Source organism: Pristiophorus japonicus, chromosome 9, assembly GCF_044704955.1.
Source record: "Pristiophorus japonicus isolate sPriJap1 chromosome 9, sPriJap1.hap1, whole genome shotgun sequence".
Classification (NCBI taxonomy): domain Eukaryota; kingdom Metazoa; phylum Chordata; class Chondrichthyes; family Pristiophoridae; genus Pristiophorus; species Pristiophorus japonicus.
The window spans coordinates 215087493-215112086 of NC_091985.1; the positions used below are offsets into that span (position 1 = coordinate 215087493).

General features: G+C 45.6%; 1 protein-coding gene across 1 annotated transcript; it reads right to left on the reverse strand.

Moving 5' to 3' along the window:
• Positions 1–566: 566 nt before the first annotated feature.
• On the reverse strand, positions 567–16192 carry LOC139273626 (zinc finger protein 436-like). The gene is made up of 2 exons (XM_070890598.1): positions 16032–16192; positions 567–2492 (listed from the first exon to the last, which is right to left on the reverse strand). Exon 2 carries the CDS (start codon positions 2134–2136, stop codon positions 1210–1212), a length of 927 nt encoding a protein of 308 aa, XP_070746699.1. The 5' UTR covers positions 2137–2492; positions 16032–16192; the 3' UTR covers positions 567–1209.
• Positions 16193–24594: the final 8402 nt, after the last annotated feature.

The following is a 24594-nucleotide window of genomic DNA, read 5'->3' on the forward strand; positions in this document are numbered from 1 at the left end:
ATCATGAATTAATCCCAGTCTCATTACACATTACCAATTCTAAAATAGTCTGCTCCCTGGTTGGTTCCATAGCGCATTGTTCTAAGAAAACATCCCGAATACACTCTATGAACTCTTCCTCAAGGCCACCTAATCTTTATATTGATATATCCAATCAATATAAAGATTTAAATCGTCTATGCTTATTGCAGTACCTTTCTGATAAGCCTCCATTATTTCTTGATATATATGCTGTCCTGCAGTGTAGCTATTGATAGGGAGCCCATAGACTACTCCCACCAGTGACTTTGTTCCCTTATTATTTCTTATCTCCACCCAAACTGACCTACATCTTGATCTTCTGAGAATCAGAACCATCTGACCTCTCAAGTGGGCGTAAAAGATTCCATGACGTTATTTCGAAGAAATCTCTCTGGTGTCCAAGCTAACATTTATCCCTCAACCAACATCACTAAAACAGAGGCCGTGAAAGGCACTTTATAAATACAAAGGAGAAAAGGAACAGTCGATAACAGGACATCAATTAGTCTCCTCGTGGAGAAATCAAGGAATCGACTCACTGTATGTAGGAAACAAAGCTGATTTATTTGATCGTTGTTTGACAGAAAAGATTTACAAGAATGATTCCAGGGATGAGGGACTTCAGTTACATGGATAGACTGGTGAAGCTGGGGTTGTTCTTCTTAGAACAGAGAAGGTTGAGAAGAGATTTGATAGAGGTGCTCTGAAATCATGAGGGGTCTGGACAGAGTAGAGAGAAAATATTCCCATTGGCGGAAGGATTGAGAACCAGAGGACACAGATTCAAGGTGATTGGCAAAAGAACCAAAGGCGACATAAGAAAAAACTTTGTTTTAAGCAGCGAGTGGTTAGGATCTGGAATGCACCGCCTGTAAGGCTGGTGGAGGCAGATTCAATCGTGGCTTTCAAAAAGGGAATTGGATAAGTACCTGAAATAAAACAATTGCAGGGCTACAGCGAAAGGGCGGGGAGTGGGACTTGGAGAGCCGGCACGGGCTCGATGGTCCGAAAGGCCTCCTTCTGTGCTGTAAGCATTCTATGATTCTATGATATCCAGAAAATTAAACTCCAGCCCAGTTATAGGGATTAATTACACCAGCAGCAACAAACTCCAACTGTCCGAGTGAACATGGTTCAGTCCTGGATGTGATTAACTGCAACAATAAAAGCAGAGTCCAACCCCTGCAGTTACTTGTGAACTCGCTGATGTGACTGAAGGTTGGATAAACGAGTGAAGCCCTTCCCACACTCGTAGCAGATGAATGGCCTCTCCCCAGTGTAAATGCGTTGGTGTGTCAGCAGGTTGGATGAAAGAGTGAAGCCCTTCCCACACTCGGAGCAGATGAACGGCCTCTCCCCAGTGTGAGTGTGTTGGTGTTTCATTAGTTCATTTCTGCTTTTATAGCTCTTTTCACAGTCAGAACATTTAAACGGTCTCTTACTGGTGTGAACAAGTTGGTGTTCAGTGAGGTGGGATGAACGAGTGAATGCCTTCCCACACACAGAACAGGTAAAAGGTCTCTCCCCAGTATGAATACGCTGGTGAGCATGAAGCTCGAATGAATTCGCGAATCCCTTTCCACACACAGAGTAGATGAATGGCCTCTCTCCTGTGTGAGCTCGCTGGTGACTCAGATGATGAGATGATTTAGCAAACCGTTTCCCACGTACGGGACAGACGAACGGTCTCTCCCCAGTGTGAACACGCTTGTGTTCAATGAGGTGTGAAGATGCAGCGAATTTCTTCCCACACATGGGACAGGTAAACGGCCTCTCCCCTGTGTGAACATGCTGGTGTCTCACCAAGCTGGATGAACAAGTGAATCCTTTCTCACACACGGAGCAGGTGAACGATCTCTCCCCAGTGTGAATTCGCTGGTGTGCCAGCAGTCTGGATGAATAAGTGAAGCCCTTCCCACACACAGTGCAAGTGAACGGCCTCTCCCCAGTGTGAACTCGCTGGTGTTCAGTGAGGTTGGATGAACGAGTGAATCCCTTCCCACACGCGGGGCAGGTGAACGGCCTTTCCCTGCTGTGACTGCGTCGATGAGTTTCCAGCGCAGAGGGGCAATTGAATCCCTTCCCACAGTCTCCACATTTCCACGGATTCTCCATGGTGCAGGTGTCCTTGTGACTCTCCAGGTTGGACGATCAGTTGAAGCCTGGTCCACACACAGAACACGTGTATGGTTTCTCACCGCTGTGAATAGTGCGATGTTTTTTTCAGGCTGTGTAACTGGTTGAAGCTCTTTCCACAATCAGTGCACTGGAACACTCTCACTCGGTTGTGCATGTCTCGGTGCTTTTCCAGTCACATTGATGTTTGAAATCTTTTCCCACAGACAGAGCAGACAAACGTTTCTCCTTTCACATTCAAAGGCTGATGATATTCAAGTGAATCGAGTGACTCTGTCAGATCTTGATACAATTGGTTCGATTTTCCTGTCTGTAAATCCTCCTCTTCTAATATCCTGTAAAAGGTGTTTACGAAAGTCAGCACTGGAAGTGCAGGATAGAAATTGAGGACAGACAATCCTACTTTTTATGGAACATTCTTTCCTCTCTTGTTCCCCAAAGCTGTAAATTCCCATCCCACACACTCTCCCTCCACCCTGTGCTGAAATCCAAACTCATCGCACCACCTCCATCATTTCTTTCTTCCATCTGCAGTTTTCTCACTCCCTCTTCTCTGGTTGGGTTCAGTTCTACATCCCGTCTGTGCAGACTGAGAATAAATGAGGAAATGATTTTCTCTCGAGGTCACTGGGACCCTAAAGCCCCGCCCACCCTCTGTTCCTGTACCAAGATGGCCGCGCAGGCACGCTGATCATGTCTAATAATTCGGCTAGTTACCCCGAGCAGTCGGGTCCATCATCGCGAGTCAAACATGTGTCCTGCCGGCTCATATTAGGTGCCTGGGGCCTACACCAGGTGTTTATGAAGCTGCCCAGCCCACCCAGGGGTCTAATTCCTCCGCTGAGCCCACAAGCTCCTACTGACTCGCGGAATGTCTCTTCCACCTCAGACCACCTCCACCACTGGCACTGCTCCTGTTCAGAGCACAGCCCGGACCCGTGTCCGGGCTCCTGGTGTCATTGATAGAGCGCTTTATCCCTGCGCGGGTAGATTCTGGTTACAGAAGTAAACGTTGCAACATTTGGTAGTGAAAGGGATTCATTCAGGACAGACAGCAGGGATTATTGCAGGAAATAACACAGTGCAGTGAGAAAGGAAATACAGTGGATGTTGTGTAGATGGATTGTCAAAAGGTGTTTGATAAGGTGCCGGACAGGAGGCTTGTTGATCAAATTAAGGCTCATGGTATTAAAGGGAGTGGGGCCGCGTGGAGAGGAAGTTGGGTAAAGGGCAGAAAACAGAGAGTAGTGGTTAATGGATGTTCTTCAGACTGGAGGGATGTAAACAGTGGTGTCCCCCAGGGTCAGTGTTGGGATCATTGCTCTTAATATAGAGACAGGGCTACGGAATAAACACATAAGAATTAGAAGCAGGAGTAGGCCATTTGGCCCCTCGAGCCTGCTCCACCATTCAATAAGATCATATTGATTCATCAATTGATCCACCGCTACAAAAAACAATAAGAATAAAACCGGACGGACCACCCGGCATCGACCTCCGCATCGGCTACGGACCCGACAACGGCACACCCAGCCCAGTCTTTCTCACCAACATCTGGGGACTTGTGCCAAAATTGGAAGAGATGGCCCAGACTAGTCAAGCAACAGCCTGACATAGTCATACTCACAGAATCATATCTTTCAGCCAATGTCCCAGACTCCTCCATCACCTCCCTGGATATGTCCTGTCCCACCGGTGGCGGTACAGTAGTATACAGTCGGGAGAGTGTGGCCCTGGGAGTCCTCAACACCGACTCCGGACCCCATGAAGTCTCCTGGCTTCAGGTCAAGCATGGACAAGGAAACCTCCTGCTGATGACCACCCACCGCCCTCCCTCAGCTGATGAATCAGTGCTCCTCCATGTTGAACACCACTAGGAAGAAGCACTGCGAGTAGCAAGGTGCACAGAATGTACTCTGGGTGGGGGACTTCAATGTCCATCAAGACTGGCTCGGTAGCACCACTACTGACTGAGCTGGCCGAGTGCTGAAGGACAGCTGCCAGACTGTGCCTGCAGCAGATGATGAAAGAATCAACACGAGTGGAAAAAAAGACTTGCGCCCATCCCTTTGGAAAGGGCACAAGAGCGGGAGCAGCGGTAAGCCTACAAAGGGCGTGAGTCAGCCGAGCAGACAGCTGAAACAGCACCAAGTGACCTGGGAGGATAAGAAGTAAAAAGATTCAAAATGTGGTGTCGCAGAAAAGCAGGGAAGTGATTGGTTGGTCAGTTTTTCTCTCTTTTCTTCGGCATTGGTTTAAATTAAGAGCTGGGATTAAAAATCTAAACTTTCAAAATGTGAAAAATTAATTAAATACATTAGAGATGGCAGGGCAGGCGATGTGTTACTGCTGCTGCATGTGGGAGCTGGTTGACCCCATTGAGGTCCACGGTGACCACATCTGCAGTAAGTGTTGGCTGCTCGAGGAACTTCGGCTCCGCGTTGATGAGCTGGAGTCCGAGCTGCAGACACTGCGACACATCAGGGAGGGGGAGAGTTACCTGGACCCTGTGTTCCAGGAAGCAGTCCCACCCCTTAGATTAATTAATTTAAATTTGGTCCGTGGTTAGGGACAGGATGGTGTGGCTACAAGCGAGGCAGCTGTGGGGACCCAGGAGATAGTGATGGAGGTGCCTCAGTCCTTGCAATTGTCCAACGGTACGAGATTCTTGCTCCCTGTTTGGACGAGGGCAGGGACTGCAGGGAGGATGAGCAAACTGACCACAGTGCCGTGGTACAGGAGGCCATTCAAGTAGGGGGAGTAAAAAGAAATGTTGTAGTGATCGGAAACAGTATAGTTTCGGAGATAGATACTGTTCTCTGCAGCCGAGTGCGTGAGTCCCGAAGGCTGTGATGCCTGCGCAGTGCCAAGGTTCAGGACATCTCCTCTGGGCTGAAGAGGGATTGGAATGGGAGGGGGAAGATCCAGTTGTCGTGGTCCACGTAGGTACCAATGACATAGGTAGAACAAAGAAAGGGGTTCTGCTGAAGGATTTTGAGCAGCTAGGGGCTAAATTAAAAAGCAGAACCACAAAGGCAATAATCTCTGGATTACTACCTGAGCCACGAGCAAATATATTTTGGTGAGAAGGAAAGACTTTAAGCGACGAGAGAACTATCCGCGGTTAATGAAGGAAGTAAAGGATGGGATCAAATTGAAAACAATGGCATACAAAGTGACCAAGGTTAGTGGGAGGCCAGAGCATTGGCAAATGTTTTTAAAAACAGCAAATGATGACTAAAGAAATAATAAAGAGAGGGAAGGTAGATTATGAGAGTAAACTAGCAAGCAATATAAAAAGAGCTTCTACAGGTATGTAAAAAGTATAGGGTAGCTAAAGTAAACGTTGGTCCTTAGAGGATGAGACTGGAGAATTAATAATGGGGAACAGGGAAATGGCAGAGACTTTGAACAAATATTTTGTATCAGTCTTCACGGTAGAAGACATTAAAAACGCGGGAGGAACTTAAAGCAATCACTAAAGAAAAAGTGCTCAGTAAAATAATGGGATGAAAGGTGGAAAAGCCCCCTGGATCTGATGGCTTGCAACCTCGGGTCTTAGTAAAGCTCCCTCTACACTGTCCCATCAAATACTCCCAGGGCCGGCATAGCACAAGTTGGATACCTCTATACTGGCCCATCAAACAATGCCAGAGCAGGTACAGCACAGGTTAGGTACAAAGTAAAAATCCCTCTACACTTCCCTAACAAACACTCCCAGGGGAGGTACAGCACAGGTTAGATACAGAGTAAAGCTTGTTCTACACCGGCCAACAAACACTCCAAGGGCAGGTAAAGCATGGGTTAGGCAGAGGGTAAAGCTTCCTCTATTCTCCCCGATCAAACAATGCCAGGGCAGGTACAGCACGGGTTCGATGCAGAACAAATCTCCCTCTAAACTGCCCCATCAAACATTCCTCGGGCAGGTACAGTCCGGATTCGATATAGCAGAAAGCTCCCACTACACTGTCCCATCAAACACAACGAGGGCAGGTAGAGTACGGGTTAGATACAGAGGAAAGCTTACCCTACACCAACCCATCAAAGCTCACAGGGCAGGTAGAGTACGGGATAGATACAGAGGAAAGCTCCCTCTGCAGTGTCCCATCAATCACTCACAAGGCAGGTACAATGTTGATTTCTGAGTTCTTTTCCTTCAATCTGGTTCAGTGAAATCACTGAGGCGAATACCGTTGTGCTTTAAACAAAGCAGTCTTTATTTCTTACCGGCTGAGACTTATCAGACAGAAGGAGTACTCTCTTGATAGAGCGTACACACTTCCTACGGACAAGTGAAGTTACATTGTAAAGGGACGACGGTTATACATTTTCGGTAAAAGATAACAAGATAGGGCTAGAGTGACATCCTAGTTCAGCCTATCCCTTTTGATCCCTCTTTCCCTTTGTCCACTCATAAGCCGACCTAAGTATGGTCTGATTTTAAACAAAGACCTTCTGTTAATGTTTCAGGTTAATAACATGATTTAATAAGACCTTGAGGTTTTTCTGCAAGCTGTGGGTTTTGTTTCGATATGTGTTAGTGTTGTAACATTTCGCAGTCTCGAGTCTGAGATGTCATGGCTATTCCTCCATGAATTCTTTGTTAGCTTATACTGTCCCTATACAATTCCCACGTTCTCAACTTCAATGTCTCGATACATTTTTAAACATTCACAGTTGCAGTCCAGATTGGTTGTGATAACAAATCGATGTTCCACCGATTCTTCCTGGTAACCCATTTTAACCGGTTCTGACACCGGGAATGTAGATACTTGTTCCAGGAATCCTGACAGTTCCTGTGTTTCAGTGAAGGTGGGGAGTTTAAGCTTTGATTGTACAGAAGACATGAAGGCTCCCGTATCTATCAAGAAGGGTTGCCACTCATTCCGAATTTTTAACAATATCATCGGTTTGTCATCCGGGGAGGGTCCCTGCACAATCAAGTTGCGTAGTCAATAAGAATCGGGGGACGGTTGGCCAAAGGGGTTGTTCTGGGAGAAGTTAGTGTAAGATCCCCGTCCTCTTCCCCCCTTGCCCCCCGCCTCTTCCTTTTTCGTGCTGACGGGAGGGACAATTTCTATTCCAATGTCCTTCTTGCCCACAAATAAAGCATCCATCTCGTCTTCCCATACCAGGCCGGGGACAGTAGGGCGGTCCTTAATTAGCAGGGCCCGGGCCATTTGGGTGTTTGATATAACCGTATCCCTGTTTATCCACCCAACCCTGCACGCAACACTGCGGTTCCATCTGGTATCACCTTGGGTCGGGTTTTGGTCCTTCCACCCGAGGCGGCTCTTCCTTTCTAGTCATGTATTCAGTCTTGATCTGGGTTGGGGGCGTACCTCCCCCCTCTCCTTTCTTTTCCTGCCAATAATATTTAACCGCCCTTTCCATCTGCGCTTTACTGATATCTGCCCAATTCATATTATTTGTCCGGATAGCGTGAGCAATAGAATTGGGCAGGCACTGAAGTAGGATAGCGCAGAATTGAGGAGAATCCTCTCCTGCCCTGAAGGCATTATCTCCTGATTGACTTCCGTATATTTCAATAAATCTTTCCATGAATTCATCGGCAGTTTCTTCTCGTTTGGGTTTAGTTTCTAATACTGCGGCCATACTGATGGGCTTCTGAAGGGTCGTGGTGAGAGCATTAAAGATAGCGTTTAGGCGATCCTGGACATCGTTAGGGTGAGTAACCAACAATGCATCATGAGTAGCACGTCCTAGGTGAGTTAGAAATCGGGCATGCTCAGTTGGGCTCAGGGTTTGCTTTACCAGGGCCCACAGGTCCCTTGATTCTGCATTATATCCATGCATGTCGAGGTCACTCCGTGAAATCGGAGGTCAGGGTTAAGTTGGGTTTGTGGATCCCTTTCAGCTTATTTATCTTAGCCTTTTAACTCTTCAATTTGTTTTGTTTGAGTATCTATTTCTTTATTGTATCAGGCAAGTATTATTACATAAGCTAGTTCTGTTTTTATTTTTATTCTGACTATTGCACCATTCCTCTGTTAGGTGAGTCTTTTTTCTATTAAGAAATCCAAATTGATAATGTTCAGTATGAAACGGCTGTCAATGGAAAGGGTTAACTCCTTTACAGGTTTGTAAGAAGACCTGATGTCATTACGTGACTTCACGTAACCATCTGAAAAAAAAATCTTTTCATCAGGAAAGGCAGCATTTGATTAAACGCCAATATTTTTTAACTTCTTATTCAAGTACTTGCCAAAGATATTTTTTTTAATTGATTTAAAACGAGACCACAAATTTTTAATAGCTATTTATTTACTGAAATTCAATTTGGTCATCAGCCTCGGTCAATGCAAAGCCAACCATTTTAACTAAGTAGTCTATCGATACATTTCTCAGAGGTCCCAGTGGAACTCTGAATACATTTCTCGTGCGTGCACTCTTTCTTTAAGACGTCTACGGTTTTTAATATGTCTTCCTTCTGTCAATGAAAGCCCTAATTTAATGGAGTTTTTCTGCCAACTCGACAGGAGTGATTTTTTTTTAGACTGCAGTGGAATTTTTCTCATAATTTAAAATCTCAGAACACATTTTTTTTTCCAGCACCTATTTAGTACGTTACATCTTTTTTTTCCGTCTTTTCCATAACGAGAGGGAAGTCTGGCACGTTCATCTACACTCACTGATTCCTGCTATTGTTGTTGATGTACAAAATTTTAAATAAATGACACTGCCCTCCAAACAGCACTTAATTACAATTGTTGACATTTACACGTAGGCTGTGGACTGCTTTTCGTTATCTCAATTGTTCCAGCCTCAAGGTCGTGTTATTTAATATAATATTTTTTTTTGAATCCTTTTGAATCCATCTCAGTATTTTCTGTGCCTTCTCTGAATATCTCAAAATCCCGATTCAAACTTTGTAATTCAATAAGGTTCACACTCTTAAACTTCCCACATACAGGACAACACTACGAAGGGTTAAAAAAATCTTTTATTCTGTTTGAAAAAGTGGGTGGAGCTAAAACAAACCACAACTCCCCGGCTTTTTTTTTTCCACAGTAAAAATCACACAAGCATTTCTCATTTAAAACAGATGTTCACAAGAGTCTCTCTTCTTTCCTATTAATTTTTGGATCCATGACCTTTCAGGGAATTCGTAGTTTTATCTAAATTACCCATCCTGTGTCGCCGCACGTTGGATCAGGGTCCTAATTAGTCCTGATTGTCTCCACGTCGCCCCGTGGTGGTTTCAGTTATCTTACCCAGAGCCTAGGCGGACCAAGTGATATACAAGATCGACGCCGTACCTGGCGCAAGTACAATTTAAAATTTACACAGTCCCGCGGCTTAATTTAACGTAATTCCCTAACCTCCGCGTTTCCCTACGCGGTTCGCGCGATTCTCTCTCTCTCCGCGTTGCCGCGCGGTTTTACTTGGGCCTCGAACCCACACAGACACTGGGCCTCGAACCTAGGCAGGTTACCTATTCTAACTTATCTTTCCGAGTCGCCGCTTGGTTTGCGTCACCGCGCAATTTCCCTATCTCTATCCCTATTCTAAGTTTGAAAGGTATTCATCAGATTGTCCTGGATCTCGTTCAGACACTACCTGAGAACCAGCAAGTGGCTAAACTTTCCTCAGACTTTTGAAACCGGGGGAAACTGGAGCAGTATTGAAAATATACTTACTCCAGTGGCCACTTTCCCCTCGTCTCGTCCAAAGCTAGTCTGGCTCTTAATTCGCAAGTTTTCAGCAGTCGTCCGTTGAGATCCCACTTCTGACACCAAATGTTGATTTCTGCGTTCTTTTCCTTCAATCTGGTTCAGTGAAATCACTGAGTCGAATACCGATTGTGCTTCAAACAAAGCAGTCTTTATTTCTTACCGGCTGAGACTTATCAGACAGAAGGAGTACTCTCTTGATAGAGCGTACACGCTTCCTACGGACAAGTGAAGTTACATTGTAAAGGGACGACGGTTATACATTTTCGGCAAAAGATAACAAGATAGGGCTAGAGTGACATCCTAGTTCAGCCTATCCCTTTTGATCCCTCTTTCCCTTTGTCCACTCATAAGCCGACCTAAGTATGGTCTGATTTTAAACAAAGACCTTCTGTTAATGTTTCAGGTTAATAACATGATTTAATAAGACCTTGAGGTTTTTCTGCAAGCTGTGGGTTTTGTTTCAATATGTGTTAGTATTGTAACATTTTGCAGTCTCGAGTCTGAGATTTTCATGGCTATTCCTCCATTAATTCTTTGTTAGCTTATACTGTCCATATATAATTCCCACGTTCTCAACTTCTCGACTTTAATGTCTGTATACATTTAATATCCAGTTCACTTCACTGTCTTTATTGCTTATACATTTTCACATATCCACACAGCACGGGTTATGCAGAGAGTAAAGTTCTCTCTACACTGTCCCATCAAACATTGCCAGGGCAGGTACAGCATGGGTTAGATACAGAGTAATACTCCCTCTACACTGTCCCATCAAACATTGCCAGGGCAGGTACAGCAAGTATTAGATACAGAACAAATCTCCCTCTACACTGTCCCATCCATCACTCCAAGGGTGTGAATGTTTAAAAATGTATAGAGACATTGAAGTTGAGAACGTGGGAATTCTATAGGGACAGTATAAGCTAACAAACAATTCATGGAGGAATAGCCATGACTTCTCAGACTCGAGACTGGAAATGTTATAACACTAACACATATTGAAACAAAACCCACAGCTTGCAGAAAAACCTCAAGGTCTTATTAAATCATGTTATTAACCTGAAACATTGACAGAAGATCTTTGTTTAAAATCGGACCATGCTTGGGTCGGCTTATGAGTGGACAAAGGGAAGGAGGGATCAAAAGAGATGGGCTGAGCTGGGATGTCACTCTGGCCCTATCTTGTTATCTTTTGCCGAAAATGTATAACCATCGTCCCTTTACAATGTAACGTCACTTTGTCCGTAGGAAGTGAGTGCGTTCGAACAGACTTGCATTCCTTCTGTCTGATAAAGTCCCCGATCGGGATTTGCTTTTTAAATAAAAGCTTGCTTTGTTTAAAGCACAAACGGTATTCGTTTCAGTAATTTTGCTGAACCAGATTGAGATAAAAGAATCCAGGAATCAACAAGGGCAGGTATGGAACATAAGAAATAGGAGCAGAGTAGACCATTTTGGTCCCTCGAGCCTGCTCCGCCATTCAATAAGATCATGGCTGATCAGATTCAGGCCTTAACTCCACTTCCCTGCCCGCTCCCCATAATCCTTGACTCCCTTATCTTTCAAAAATCTGTCTATCCCCACCTTAAATACATTCAATGACCCAGCCCCCACAGCTCTCTGAGGTATTGAATTCCAAAGATTCACAACCCTCAGAGAAGAAACACCTCCTGATTTCCCTTTTAAATGAGTGACCCCTTATTCTGAAACTATGCCCCCTAGTGTTAGATTCCCTCACGTGGGGAAACATCCTCTCTGTATCTACCCTGTCAAGCCCCCTCAGAATCTTATACGTTTCAATAAGATCACCTCTAAGTCTTCTAAACTCCAATGTGTACAGGCCCAACCTGCTCAACCTCTCTCATTATGACAACCCCTTCATCTCAGCAATGAACTTCGTGAACCTTCTCTGAACTGCCTCCAGTGCAAGTATATCCTTCCTGAAATAAGGAGACTAAAACTGTACGCAGTACTCCAGTTGTGGTCTCACCAACACCATGTACAGTTGGAGCAGGACTTCCCTACTTTTATACTCCATCCCCCTTGCAATAAAGGCCAACATTCCATTTGCCTTCATAATTAATTGCAGTAACTGCATGCTAAATGTTTGTGTTTCATGTACAAGGACCCCCAGATCCCTCTGTACCACCGCATTTTGTAATCTCTCACAATTTAAATAATAATTTGCTTTTTTATTACTCCTACTAACATGGATACCCTCACATTTTCCCACATTATACTCCATCTGCCAAAGCTTTGCCCACTCACTTAGCCTATCTATATTTGTTTGTAAATTCTTTGCGTCCTCCTCACAACTTGCTAGGTTAGCACAGGTTAGATATACAGTAAACCTCCCTCTACATTATCCCATCAAACACTCCCAGTGCAGGTACAACACGGGTTAGGTGCAGAGTAAAGCTCCCTCTGCACTGTCCCAAAAACACTCCCGGGGCAGGTACAGCACGGGTTAAATACAAAGCAAAGCTCCTTCTACACTGTCCCATCAAACACTCACAGGACAGATATAGCATGGATTGGATACAGCGTAAAGTTCCCTCCACACTGTCCCATCAAATATTTCCAAGGCGGGTACAGCAAACATTAGATACAGCATAAAGCCCAATTTACACTGTCCCGTCAAACACTCCCAAGGCAGGTAACAGCACGGATTAGATACAGAGTAAACCTCCATTTACACTGTCCCATCAAACAATGCCAGGGCAGGCACAGCACAGATTAGATACTGAGTTTCCCATGTGGTGGCTGGCGTGCAACGGCCACCACACGTTAAAAAAAGCCACGCACAGGCATCTTCCACCCTTCAGGATGTAGTTCAGGATCTGGAATATTAGGTCCTTCATTGAAACACCTGTGAACTCATCCTTATTTGGCGTGGAAGCAAGTCATCCTCGTTTGCAGATGACACTAAGCTGGGTGGCAGTGTGAGCTGTGAGGAGGATGCCAAGAGGCTGCAGGATGACTTGGACAGGTTAGGTGAGTGGGTAAATGCATGGCAGATGCAGTATAATGTAGATAAATGTGAGGTTATCCACTTTGGTGGCAAAAACAGGAAGGTAGAATATTATCTGAATGGTGACAGATTAGGAAAAGGGGAGGTGCAATGAGACCTGGGTGTCATGGTACATCAGTCATTGAAAGTTGGCATGCAGGTACAGCATGCGGTGAAGAAGGTAAATGGCATGTTGGTCTTCATAGCGAGAGGATTTGAGTATAGGAGCAGGGAAGTCTTACTGCAGTTGTACAGGGCCTTGGTGAGGCAATACCTTGAATATTGTGCACAGTTTTGGTCTCCTAATCTGAGGAAGGACATTCTTGCTATTGAGGGAGTGCAGCGAAGGTTCACCAGACTGATTCCCGGGATGGCAGGACTGACATATGAAGAAAGACTGGATCGACTAGGCTTATATTCACTGGAATTTAGAAGAATGAGAGGGGATCTCACAGAAAAATATAACATTCTGACGGGATTGGACAGGTTAGACGCAGGAAGAATGTTCCTAATGTTGGGGAAGTCCAGAACCAGGGGTCACAGCCTAAGGATAAGGGGTCAGCTATTTAGGACCGAGATGAGGAGAAACTTCTTCACTCAGAGAATTGTAAACCTGTTAAATTCTCCATCACAAAACGTTGTTGAGGCCAGTTCATTAGTTATATTCAAAAGGGAGTTAGATGTGACCCTTTTAGCTAAAGGGATCAAGGAGTATGGAGAGAAAACAGGAATGGAGCACTGAAGTTGCATGATCAGCCATGATCATATTGAATGGTGGTGCAGGCATGAAGGGCCGAATGGCCTACTCCTGCTCCTATTTTCTATGTTTCAAGGTACTGCTAATGATGATGATGAGATACAGAGTAAACCTCTCTCCGTACTGTCCCATCAGATACAACTCGGGCAGGTAGAGTACAGGTTAGATTCAGAGGAAAGCTTCCCCTACAGCGACCCATCAAAGCTCACAGGGCAGGTAGAGCACGGGTTAGATACAGAGCAAAGCTCCCTCTACACTGTCCCAACAAACAATTCCAGGTCAGGTATAGCACGGGTTCGGTAAAGAGCGAAGCTCCCTTTGTACTGTCCCATCAAGCACTCCCAGGGCAGGGACAGCACGAATTAGATACACAGTAAATCTGTGTCAGAGGAAACTGTACCCCAGTGAGAGTCAGTGCCAGAGGAAACTGTACCCCAGTGAGAGTCAGTGCCAGAGGAAACTGTACCCCAGTGAGAGTCAGTGCCAGAGGAAACTGTACCCCAGTGAGAGTCAGTGCCAGAGGAAACTGTACCCCAGTGAGAGTCAGTGCCAAAGGAAACTGTATCCCAGTGAGAGTCAGTGCCAGAGAAAAATGTACCCGTGAGTGTCAGTACCAGAGGAAACAAGCAGCAGAGCTTGGTGTCCAGCCGTCTTGGATCCCCTTGCCATTGGACCAAGACCTTGCTCTGCCAAGCCCTTGTGGTAGCCGGTGTGCAATGGCCACCTCACGTTAAAATAATTCATGCTGTTAGCAATACAAAACAATCCTCTTCCTCTGCAGTTATCAGTCTATTGCAATTCCCCATACCTGCAGTTTTGTTATTTTACAATTTAAAATATCTTCAGTTATCAGCAACAAATTGCATTTATATCGAGCCTTAAACATAGTAAAATGTCCCAAGGCACTTCACAGGACCGTTAGCAAACAGAATTTGATACCCAGTCACGTAAGGAAATACTACAACAGGATTAAAAGCTTGTTCAAAAGGATAGGTATTAAGGAGCATTTTGAAGGTGGAGAGATTTAGGGAGGGAATTCCAGAGCTTATGGCCTCGGCAGCTGAAGGTATGGCCACCAATATTGGAGGGATGAAAATTGGGGCTGCTCAAGAGGCCAGAATTGGAGGAATGCAAATATCTCTGAGGGTTGCAGGGCTGGAGGAGGTTACAGCAATCGGGAGGGGCAAGGTCCTGGACGGATTTCAAAACAAGGTTGAGCATTTTGAAATCGATGGAGCAGGAGCCAATGTAGTTCAGTGAGCACAGGGGTGATGGGTGAATGGAAATTGGTACAAGTTGGGATGAGAGGGCTGAGGACAGATTGAGTCGAATAGGCCTATATTCTCTGGAGTTTAGAAGAATGGAAGGTGATATCATTGAAACATAGAATTGACAAGGGCTGGATAGTCTAGGGCTAGTGGTCCTAGTATTAGGATAAGAGATCGGCCATTTAAGACTGAGATAAGATATTTCTTCACTTAAGAGTTGTGAATCTTTGAAATTCTGTATTGAATAGAGATCTTACTGAATGGCGGAGCAGACGGGAGGGCCGTATGGCCTACGCCTGCTGCTACTTCTTGTGTTCTTGAGTAAGGATACGGGCAGGAGTGTTTTTGATAAGCGTAAGCTTGCGGAGAGTGCGAGGTGTGAGGCCGATCAGGAGAGCATTGGAAATAGTCCAATGTAGCGGTAACAGAGGCATGGATGAGGGTTTGAGCAGATGAGCTGAGGAAGGGGCAGAGACCGGCGATGTTATGGAGCTGGAAGTAAACGTACTTGGTGATTGAGGGAATATGGGTTCGGAAGCTCATCTCAGGGTCAAGTACGACGCCAATTAATAAATTGCAACTCTCCATATCTGTGTTTCAGTATATTAGAATACTACATACCTCGAGTGATCAATGCTTCAATAGTAGTACTTATCAATATATTTTCTGTTAATTCCAAATGTTCATGAATGAATAATTGATTCTGTCAGTAATAGGCCGTGCTGGTATTTCAGATTGGTTTGTGCATCGTGATCAATGAATTGACTATGATGCTTCCAGTTCAATCTTTCCAATGGCTTTCTCACCAGATGGGAAATATTTGAACATTGAGATCTGATGGTGTCGGTGTGAGTTCAGCCCCACCGAATGTACAGAGACGGGTCCATCTGCTGGTCTCTGCCTCAAACTGGAGTCACCTCTTAGATCAAAGCCCTTTACTCTAAAACACACACAAGATTCACTGTGACTGTGTGTTTAGAGACAGAAAGTGATCTCACTTCAAATCCCATTGCACGGCCTCATGCTGGATAATTGTGCTCGGTGGTCAGTCTCTCCCAGTCTCATTTCCTGCCTTACCTTGTAACCTGTGTGTACTGTCTACAGGACCGGTGTGTATCTGAGTAAATGGCACTTTCTCTTACCTTTCTCCCCAGTCAATCTATTGAAGCGCATTCAATCGGAAGGGGCTCACTGGTTGGTGCTCTCACAATCCTGTGCTGGTTCACCTGCTGTTGTTCCTCAGTCCACAATCCCTGTTTCCTTCCAGCTGTGGAACTTTCTCAATCACTCCGCCATTCACCGGGAGATCTAATTATGAAAGGGCAGAAAATTAGAAGAATATTAATGTTGTGAAGTGGAATGTAATGTAAAGTGTTTTTCCAATGTTTCAGAAAAGTCTATGTCCAGTATTTCTGTTTGATTTTATCCTATTCCTCAAGATTCCTGTCCCACCCGTCTGGACTTACAGAAAATCACCAGAATTCTCCCCGGATTACACACTAACTGATCTCACTGGGCCCATCCTCCCCGGGTTACACGCTGTCTGATCTTACTGGGCCCCCGGGTTACACACTGTCTGATCTCACTGGGCCCCGGGTTACACACTGTCTGATCTTACTGGGCCTCCGGGTTACACACTGTCTGATCTCACTGGGCCTCCGGGTTACACACTGTCTGATCTCACTGGGCCCGGGGGGGGTTACACACTGTCTGATCTCACTGGGCCCCCTGGGTTACAGACTGTCTGATCTCACCGGGCCTCCGGATTACACACTGTCTGATCTCACTGGGCCCCCGGGATACACAATGTCTGATCTCACTGGGCCCCCGGGTTACACACTGTCTGATCTCACTGGGCCCCCGGGTTACACACTGTCTGATCTCACTGGGCCCCCGGGTTACACACTGTCTAATCTCACTGGGCCCCCGGGTTACACACTGTCTGATCTCACTGGGCCCCCGGGTTACACACTGTCTAATCTCACTGGGCCCCCGGGTTACACACTGTCTAATCTCACTGGGCCCCCGGGTTACACACTGTCTAATCTCAGTGGGCCCCCGGGTTACACACTGTCTAATCTCAGTGGGCCCCCGGGTTACACACTGTCTGATCTCACTGGAAGTTTCAGTCTATCTCCCGCATGTCCCCAAACCGAGCTCCAGGGCTGTGTGTTCAGTTCGATGGTTTCCCTCACAGACTCACCGCACCCTCCCCGCCCGCCGGCCCTGCGCTCTGCCCCGGCCCCAGCCGCCCACCATCAGTCCGGTTCCCTGCTGCCCCCGGTTCCTCACATTGTCCAACCGCTGGTTACAGCAAACTGCCCGGCATCCGGGGACTGATGGAGAGTGGCACCGAGCACAGAGCGCGTTCTGCATAAATTAATGACCTTCAGAGAATTCCCGGTCGTCTATTGGCTGCACGAAGCAGATTGCCAGCCACTCCCACCAATAGGAGTCGGCAGCGCCGCAGAGCCCCGCCCACTGTGATGAAGGCGCGCTGGGCAGCTCGGGGGTCACGCAGTTCCTGATTTCAAAAATTGCGGCCGTTTAACCGTTACTTGGAGACGTCACAGGTGGCGTCGGTGCTGTGGGGCGGGACCGCTCGCCGTGCGCCTGCGCCGGATACAAAACATACGTTTCACACCGAGCCACAGAAGAAGAAATTGCGGCAGATGACCAAAAGCTGGGTCAAAGAGGTAGGTTTTAAGGAGGGTCTGAAAGTAGGAAAGAGGCGGAGAGGTTTAGGGAGGGAGTTCCAGAACTCGGGGCCCAGGCAGCTGAAGGGCCGGACACCGATGGTGGAGCGATTATAATCAGGGATGGTCCAAAGGGCAGAATTTGAGGAGTGCAGACATCTTGTGGGCTGCAACAGATTCCAGAGATCGGGAGGGGCGAGGCCCTGGAGTGATTTGTAAAAAGTGATTTGTGATTATTAACAGCAACAACTTTTAACAGTGAGTCTTGTTTATTTTGTTTATTTGTACATGGGACGTGCTGGCAACGGAAGAATGACCATAATCTGATAGAATGTTACATTAAGTTTGAAAGTGATTTTGTTAAATCAGAAACTGGGGTCTTAAATTTAAACAAAGCAAACTTTTTAGGTATGAGGGGTGAGTTGGCTAAGATAGATTCGGAAATTACATTAAAAGGTATCAAGATAGATAAGCAATGGCTTGCTTTAAAGAATTAATACATAATTTACAATAATTACATTCCTTTTAAGGCACAAGACTCCCACAGGAAAGGTGGTCCAACCGTGACTAAGAAGTGAAGTTAAAGATAGTTTTAGATCAAAGGAAGAAGTTTATAATGTTGCCAAAAAGAGCAGTAAGCCTGGGGATTGGGAGCATTTTAGAATTCAGCAAAGGAGGACCAAGAAACTGATCAAGAAAGGGGAAATAGAAAATGAGAGTAAACTAGCGAGAGACATAAACACAGACTGAATCCTTTTGTAGGTATGTTACAAAGGAAAAATTAGCAAAAGTAAACGTGAGTCCCCTACAGGCTGAGAAATTATAATGCGGAACAAGGAAATGGCAAAGAAATTAAACAAATACTTTGGGTGGAAAATTGTGGTTGTAAGCTTCTTTTGGGTGACCGCATCTGACCAGAATTTAAAAAAAAATTGCCTGGTGGTCTCAGAGGAACATAGGATTGCGGTCGGAGTCCGAGTTTCGTAGTATTTGTATCCTAGGATCACGTGGACCCGGACCACCAATGGACATCTAGTATTCTCATTGATAATAATGGGAGCTCTGGTTGTATGAGCTCCCATTGCTTTCAACAACAACAACTTTATTTATATACCGCTTTTAACATAGTAAAATGTCCCAAGGCACTTCAGTGTTATAAGACAAAGCAAATAAATTTGACACCTAGCCACATAAGAAGAAATTACAGCAGATGACCAAAATCTGGTCAAAGAGTAGCTTTAAGGGGCATCTTAAAGGGGGAAAGAAATGTCCAGAGGCAGAGAGGCTTAGGGAGGGAGTTCCAGAGCTTAGGGCCCAGGCAGCTGAAGGCATAGCCACCGATGTTGAACAGTTCTAATCAGGAATGCTCAAGAGGGCCAATTTTGAGGAACGCAGACATCACGTGGCATTTTGAGGCTGAAAGAGATTACAGATTAGAGATTGGAAGGGGTGAGGCCATGGAGGGATTTGTAAACAAGGATGAGAATTTTGAAATCGAGGCATTGCTTAACTGGGAGCCAATGTAGGTCAGTGAGCACGGGGGGTGATGGGTGATTGGGACTTGGTGCAAGTTAGGACATGGGCTGCCGAGTTTTGGATGACCTCAAATTTACATAAGAACATAAGAAATAGGAGCAAATGTATGGCCATGAGGCCCCTCGAGCCTGCTCCGCCATTTAATACGATCATGGCTGATCTGATCATGGACTCTGGTTTAATTCCCTGCCCGCTCCCCATAACCCCTTATTCCCTTCTCGGTTAAGAAACTGTCTATCTCTGTTTTAAATTTATTCAATGTCCCAGCTTTCACAGCTCTCTGAGGCAGTGAATTCCACAGATTTACAACCCTCAGAGGAAATTTCTCCTCATCTCTGTTTTAAATGGGTGGCCCTTTATTCTAAGATTATGCCCCCTAGTTCTAGTCTCCCCTATCAGTGGAAACATCCTCTCTGCATCCATCTTGTCAAGCCCCCTCATAATCTTATAGGTTTCGATAAGATCACCTTTCAATCTTCTGACTTCCAATGAGTCGAGGCTCAACCTACTCATTCTTTCCTCATAAGTCAACCCCCTCATCTCCGGAATCAACCTCGTGAATCTTCTCTGAACAGCCTCCAAAGCAAGTATGTCCTTTCATAAATAAGGAAACCAAAACTATATGCAGTATTCCAGGTGTGGCCTCACCAATACCCTGTAGAACTATAGCAAGACTTCTCTACTTTTATACTCCATCCCCTTTGCAATAAAGGCCAAGATTCCATTGGCCTTCCTGATTACTTGCTGTACCTGCATACTAACCTTTTGTGTTTCATGCACAAGTACCCCCAGGTCCTGCTGTACTGCAGCACTTTGCAATTTTTCTCCATTTATAAAATAACTTGCTCTTTTTGATTTTTTTTCTGTCAAAGTGCATGACTTCACAATTTCCAACATTATACTCCATCTGCCAAATTTTTGCCCACTTACTTAGCCTGTCTATGTCCTTTTGCAGATTTTTTGTGTCCTCTTCACACATTGCTTTTCCTCCCATCTTTGTATCATCAGCAAACTTGGCTACGTTACACTTGGTCCTTTTTTCCAAGTTGTTATTATAGATTATAAATAGTTGGGGTCCCAGCACTGATCCCTGCGGCACGCCACTGGTTACTGATTGCCAACCAGAGCATGAACTATTTATCCCAACTCTCTGTTTTCTGTTAGTTAGCCATGCTAATATATTACCCCAACCCTGTGAACTTTTATCTTATGCAGTAATGTTTTATGTGGCACCTTGTCAAATGCCTTCTGGAAGTCCAAATACATCACATCCACTGGTTCCCCTTAATCCAACCTTCTCGTTACATCCTCAAAGAATTCTAGCAAATTTGTCAAACATTACTTCCCCTTCATATATGCAAATATGTTTGATTAACGTGAAAATATAAATTGTGTTCACCACCCCACCAGTGCCTCTTTGTCTGCCTCTCTCTCCTCCTAAACTGAGGGACATTTAACAGTGATCTATCCATCCCATCCTCATCACCCAGAAATAGCTATCCGAGTGAGCGGCAGAGAGACAGGCATAGTTAGTGGGTAAAATGATGGAATCAATTATTAAGGATGTCATAGCAGTGCATTTGGAAAGAGGTGACATGATAGGTCCAAGTCAGCATGGATTTGTGAAAGGGAAATCATGCTTGACAAATCTTCTGGAATTTTTTGAGGATGTTTCCAGTAGAGTGGATAAGGGAGAACCAGTTGATGTGGTATATTTGGACTTTCAGAAGGCGTTCGACAAGGTCCCACACAAGAGATTGATGTGCAAAGTTAGAGCACATGGGATTGGGGGTAGTGTACTGACATGGATTGAGAACTGGTTGTCAGACAGGAAGCAAAGAGTAGGAGTAAATGGGTACTTTTCAGAATGGCAGGCAGTGACTAGTGGGGTACCGCAAGGTTCTGTGCTGGGGCCCCAGCTGTTTACACTGTACATTAATGATTTAGATGAGGGGATTAAATGTAGTATCTCCAAATTTGCGGATGACACTAAGTTGGGTGGCAGTGTGAGCTGCGAGGAGGATGCTGTGAGGCTGCAGAGCGACTTGGATAGGTTAGGTGAGTGGGCAAATGCATGGCAGATGAAGTATAATGTGGATAAATGTGAGGTTATCCACTTTGGTGATAAAAACAGAGACAGACTATTATCTGAATGGTGACAGATTAGGAAAAGGGGAAGTGCAAAGAGACCTGGGTGTCATGGTGCATCAGTCATTGAAGGCTGGCATGCAGGTGCAGCAGGCGGTTAAGAAAGCAAATGGCATGTTGGCCTTCATAGCAAGGGGATTTGAGTACAGGGGCAGGGAGGTGTTGCTACAGTTGTACAGGGCATTGGTGAGGCCACACCTGGAGTATTGTGTACAGCTTTGGTCGCCTAACCTGAGGAAGGACATTCTTGCTATTGAGGGAGTGCAGCGAAGGTTCACCAGACTGATTCCCGGGATGGCGGGACTGACCTATCAAGAAAGACTGGATCAACTGGGCTTGTATTCACTGGAGTTCAGAAGAATGAGAGGGGACCTCATAGAAACATATAAAATTCTGACGGGGTTAGACAGGTTAGATGCAGGAAGAATGTTCCCAATGTTGGGGAAGTCCAGAACCAGAGGTCACAGTCTAAGGATAAGGGGTAAGCCATTTAGGACCGAGATGCGGAGGAACTTCTTCACCCAGAGAGTGGTGAACCTGTGGAATTCTCTACTACAGAAAGTTGTTGAGGCCAATTCACTAAATATATTCAAAAAGGAGTTAGATGAGGTCCTTACTACTAGGGGGATCAAGGGGTATGGCGAGAAAGCAGGAATGGGGTACTGAAGTTGAATGTTCAGCCATGAACTCATTGAATGGCGGTGCAGGCTAGAAGGGCCGAATGGCCTACTCCTGCACCTATTTTCTATGTTTCTATGTGCCAGTGTTGTACTCACAAGTGTGTCCACATCACGTGAAATAACAGTATCCTGCCTTCACAAACAGTACGAGTGCGAGAGAGAGCCATGCACAGTATCAGTTCCAGACTGACCTGTGAAGTCTGCTTTTATCCTTTGGGGGGGGGGACAGAAGTTAAAGTCTCTCTCTGATATTGTACCACAGACAGACACACTATTAATCCCACACTGCGGGACAGTGTCAGAGAATGAGAGAAACAACGGGCCCAAGTTTCCACATGATTTGCGCCTGATTTTTGGGAGCAACTGCTGGAGAACGGACTATCTTAGAAATCGCAATTCTCCACATTTTTTTTTCTACAGTTCTAGTCAGTTAGAACAGTTTCACTTTGGAACAGAATTTTTTCTTCAAAGGGGGGCGTGTCCGGCCACTGACGCCTGATTTCAAAGTTTCCACAGTGAAAACGTACTCCAAACTAACTTAGAATGGAGCAAGTGAAGATTTTTGTAGAACTGAAAAAACCTTGTCTACACATTAAAAAATCAGGCGCAGGTTACAAATTAGGTGTCCAGAACGAGGTGGGGGGGGAGGCGAAGTCATTAAATTTTATAATAAATCCTTATTTATACTTATACAAATATTATACAAATAAATCCAACCTGAATAAAAATTTATAAGCAAAGAAAAGATTAAATAAACCATCTTCCGACCTGTGTGAAAGTGCTTCAGCCAGGGAGAATGCAGGAAGCCTCGCAAGTTGAGGCAGCCGTTCGTTCCGGGTGGGGGAGGAGGCAGCCGGTCGTTCCCGGGGGGGGGGGGAGGGGAGGAGGGGAGGAGGGGAGGAGAGGAGGGAGGAGGAGGGAGGAGGAGGGAGGAGGGAGGAGGAAGCCGGTCGTTCCCGCGGGGTGCGGGGAGGGAAACAGTTGCCTCAACTTTCTGAGGCTTCCTGCAGCCTTCTCACTGCTGCAAGAAGCCTCAGTGCTGATGTGCTGATGGCAATGTGCTTTTATTAAAAAATGTTCAAAAATTAAACAAATGGCCAAGTGCCAATGTTTCCTTCACACTGCGCGTGCGCGAACGCTCCAACGCGCACGCGCAGGATTGCCAGCAGGGAAAAAACTAATTTAAATGGTACCCGCCCCCTCCCACTTACAAAATCGGCGCAAGTGGTAGGCTCCGCCCCCCTGGGCGCCGCGCCAAGCAGACATGGAGCTGCAGGGCGCTCCAGAATCGCGCGGTTTTTTTCCGGCGTGAAAAACGGGCGCCCAGCTCGGAGGGGCGCCCGTTTTTTATCGTGTGGAAACTTGAGGCCAATGTCCCACATTTAACCCTCGCTTGCCTGTTGTACTCTCTGTAATCTTGCAGCTCAGGGCCGTTCGGTATTACTCTCAGTGACCGAGTGTTTCACTTTGATTAAATTTACAGCAAAGAAGGAGGCCATTCGGCCCATGTCCGTGCTTGCTGACAGAGCTTTCCAGCCTGATCCCACTTTTCAGCTCTTGGATCGTGGACTTGTAGGTTACGGCACTTCAAGTGCATATCCAAGTACTTTTTAAATGCTATGAGGGTTTCTGCCTCTACTACCCTTTCAGGCAGTGAGTTTCAGACCCCCACCAATCTTGGTGAAAATATTTTACCTCAAATCCTCACTAAACCTCCTACCACTTACTTTAAATCTATGCCCCTTGGCCATTCAACTCTCTGCTGAGGGAAATAGGTCCTTCCTATCTGCTCTATCTAGGCCCCTCATAATTTTATACACCTCAATTAGGTCTCCTAAGCCTCCTTCCTCTGTTCCAAAGAAAACAACCCCAGCCTATCCCAATCTTTCCTCATAGCTAAAATTCTCCAGTCCAGGCAACATCCTTGTAAATTTCCTCTACCCTCTCTGGGGCAGTCACATCTTTCCTGTACTGTGGTGACCATAACTGCACGCAATACTCTTAACTGTGGCCTAAGTAGTTTTTTTATATAGTTCAAGCATAACCTCCCTAATCTTCTATTCTATGCCTCGGCTAATAAAGGCAAGTATCCCGTATGCCTTCTTAATCACCTTATCTACCTGTCCTGCTACCTTCTGGAATCTGTGGACATGCACTCCAAGATCCCTTTGTCCCTCTACACTTCTCAGTGTCCTACCATTTATTGTGTATTCCATTTCCTTGTTAGCCCTCCCCAAATGCATTACCTCACACTTCTCCGGATTGAGTTCCATTTGGCACTGTTCTGCCCACCTGACCAGTCCATTGATACCTTCCTGCAGTCTACCGCTTCTTCATTATCAAGCACAGGGCCAATTTTTGTATCATCTGCAAACTTCTGAATCATACCTCCTACATTCAAGTCCAAATCATTGATTATATATATATCACAAAAAGCAAGGGACCAAGTACTGAGCCCTGCGGAAGCCCACTGGAAACTGGCCTGGAGGGTGTAGAAGGAGATTTACTCTGTATCTAAACCAGGCTGTAGTTGGCCTGGGAGTGTTTGATGGGGAGTATAGAGGGAGCTTTACTCTCTCTATGTTGAGGGAACTTAACTCTGTGCCTTGCCCGTGCTATATATGACCTGGGAATGTTTGATGGGA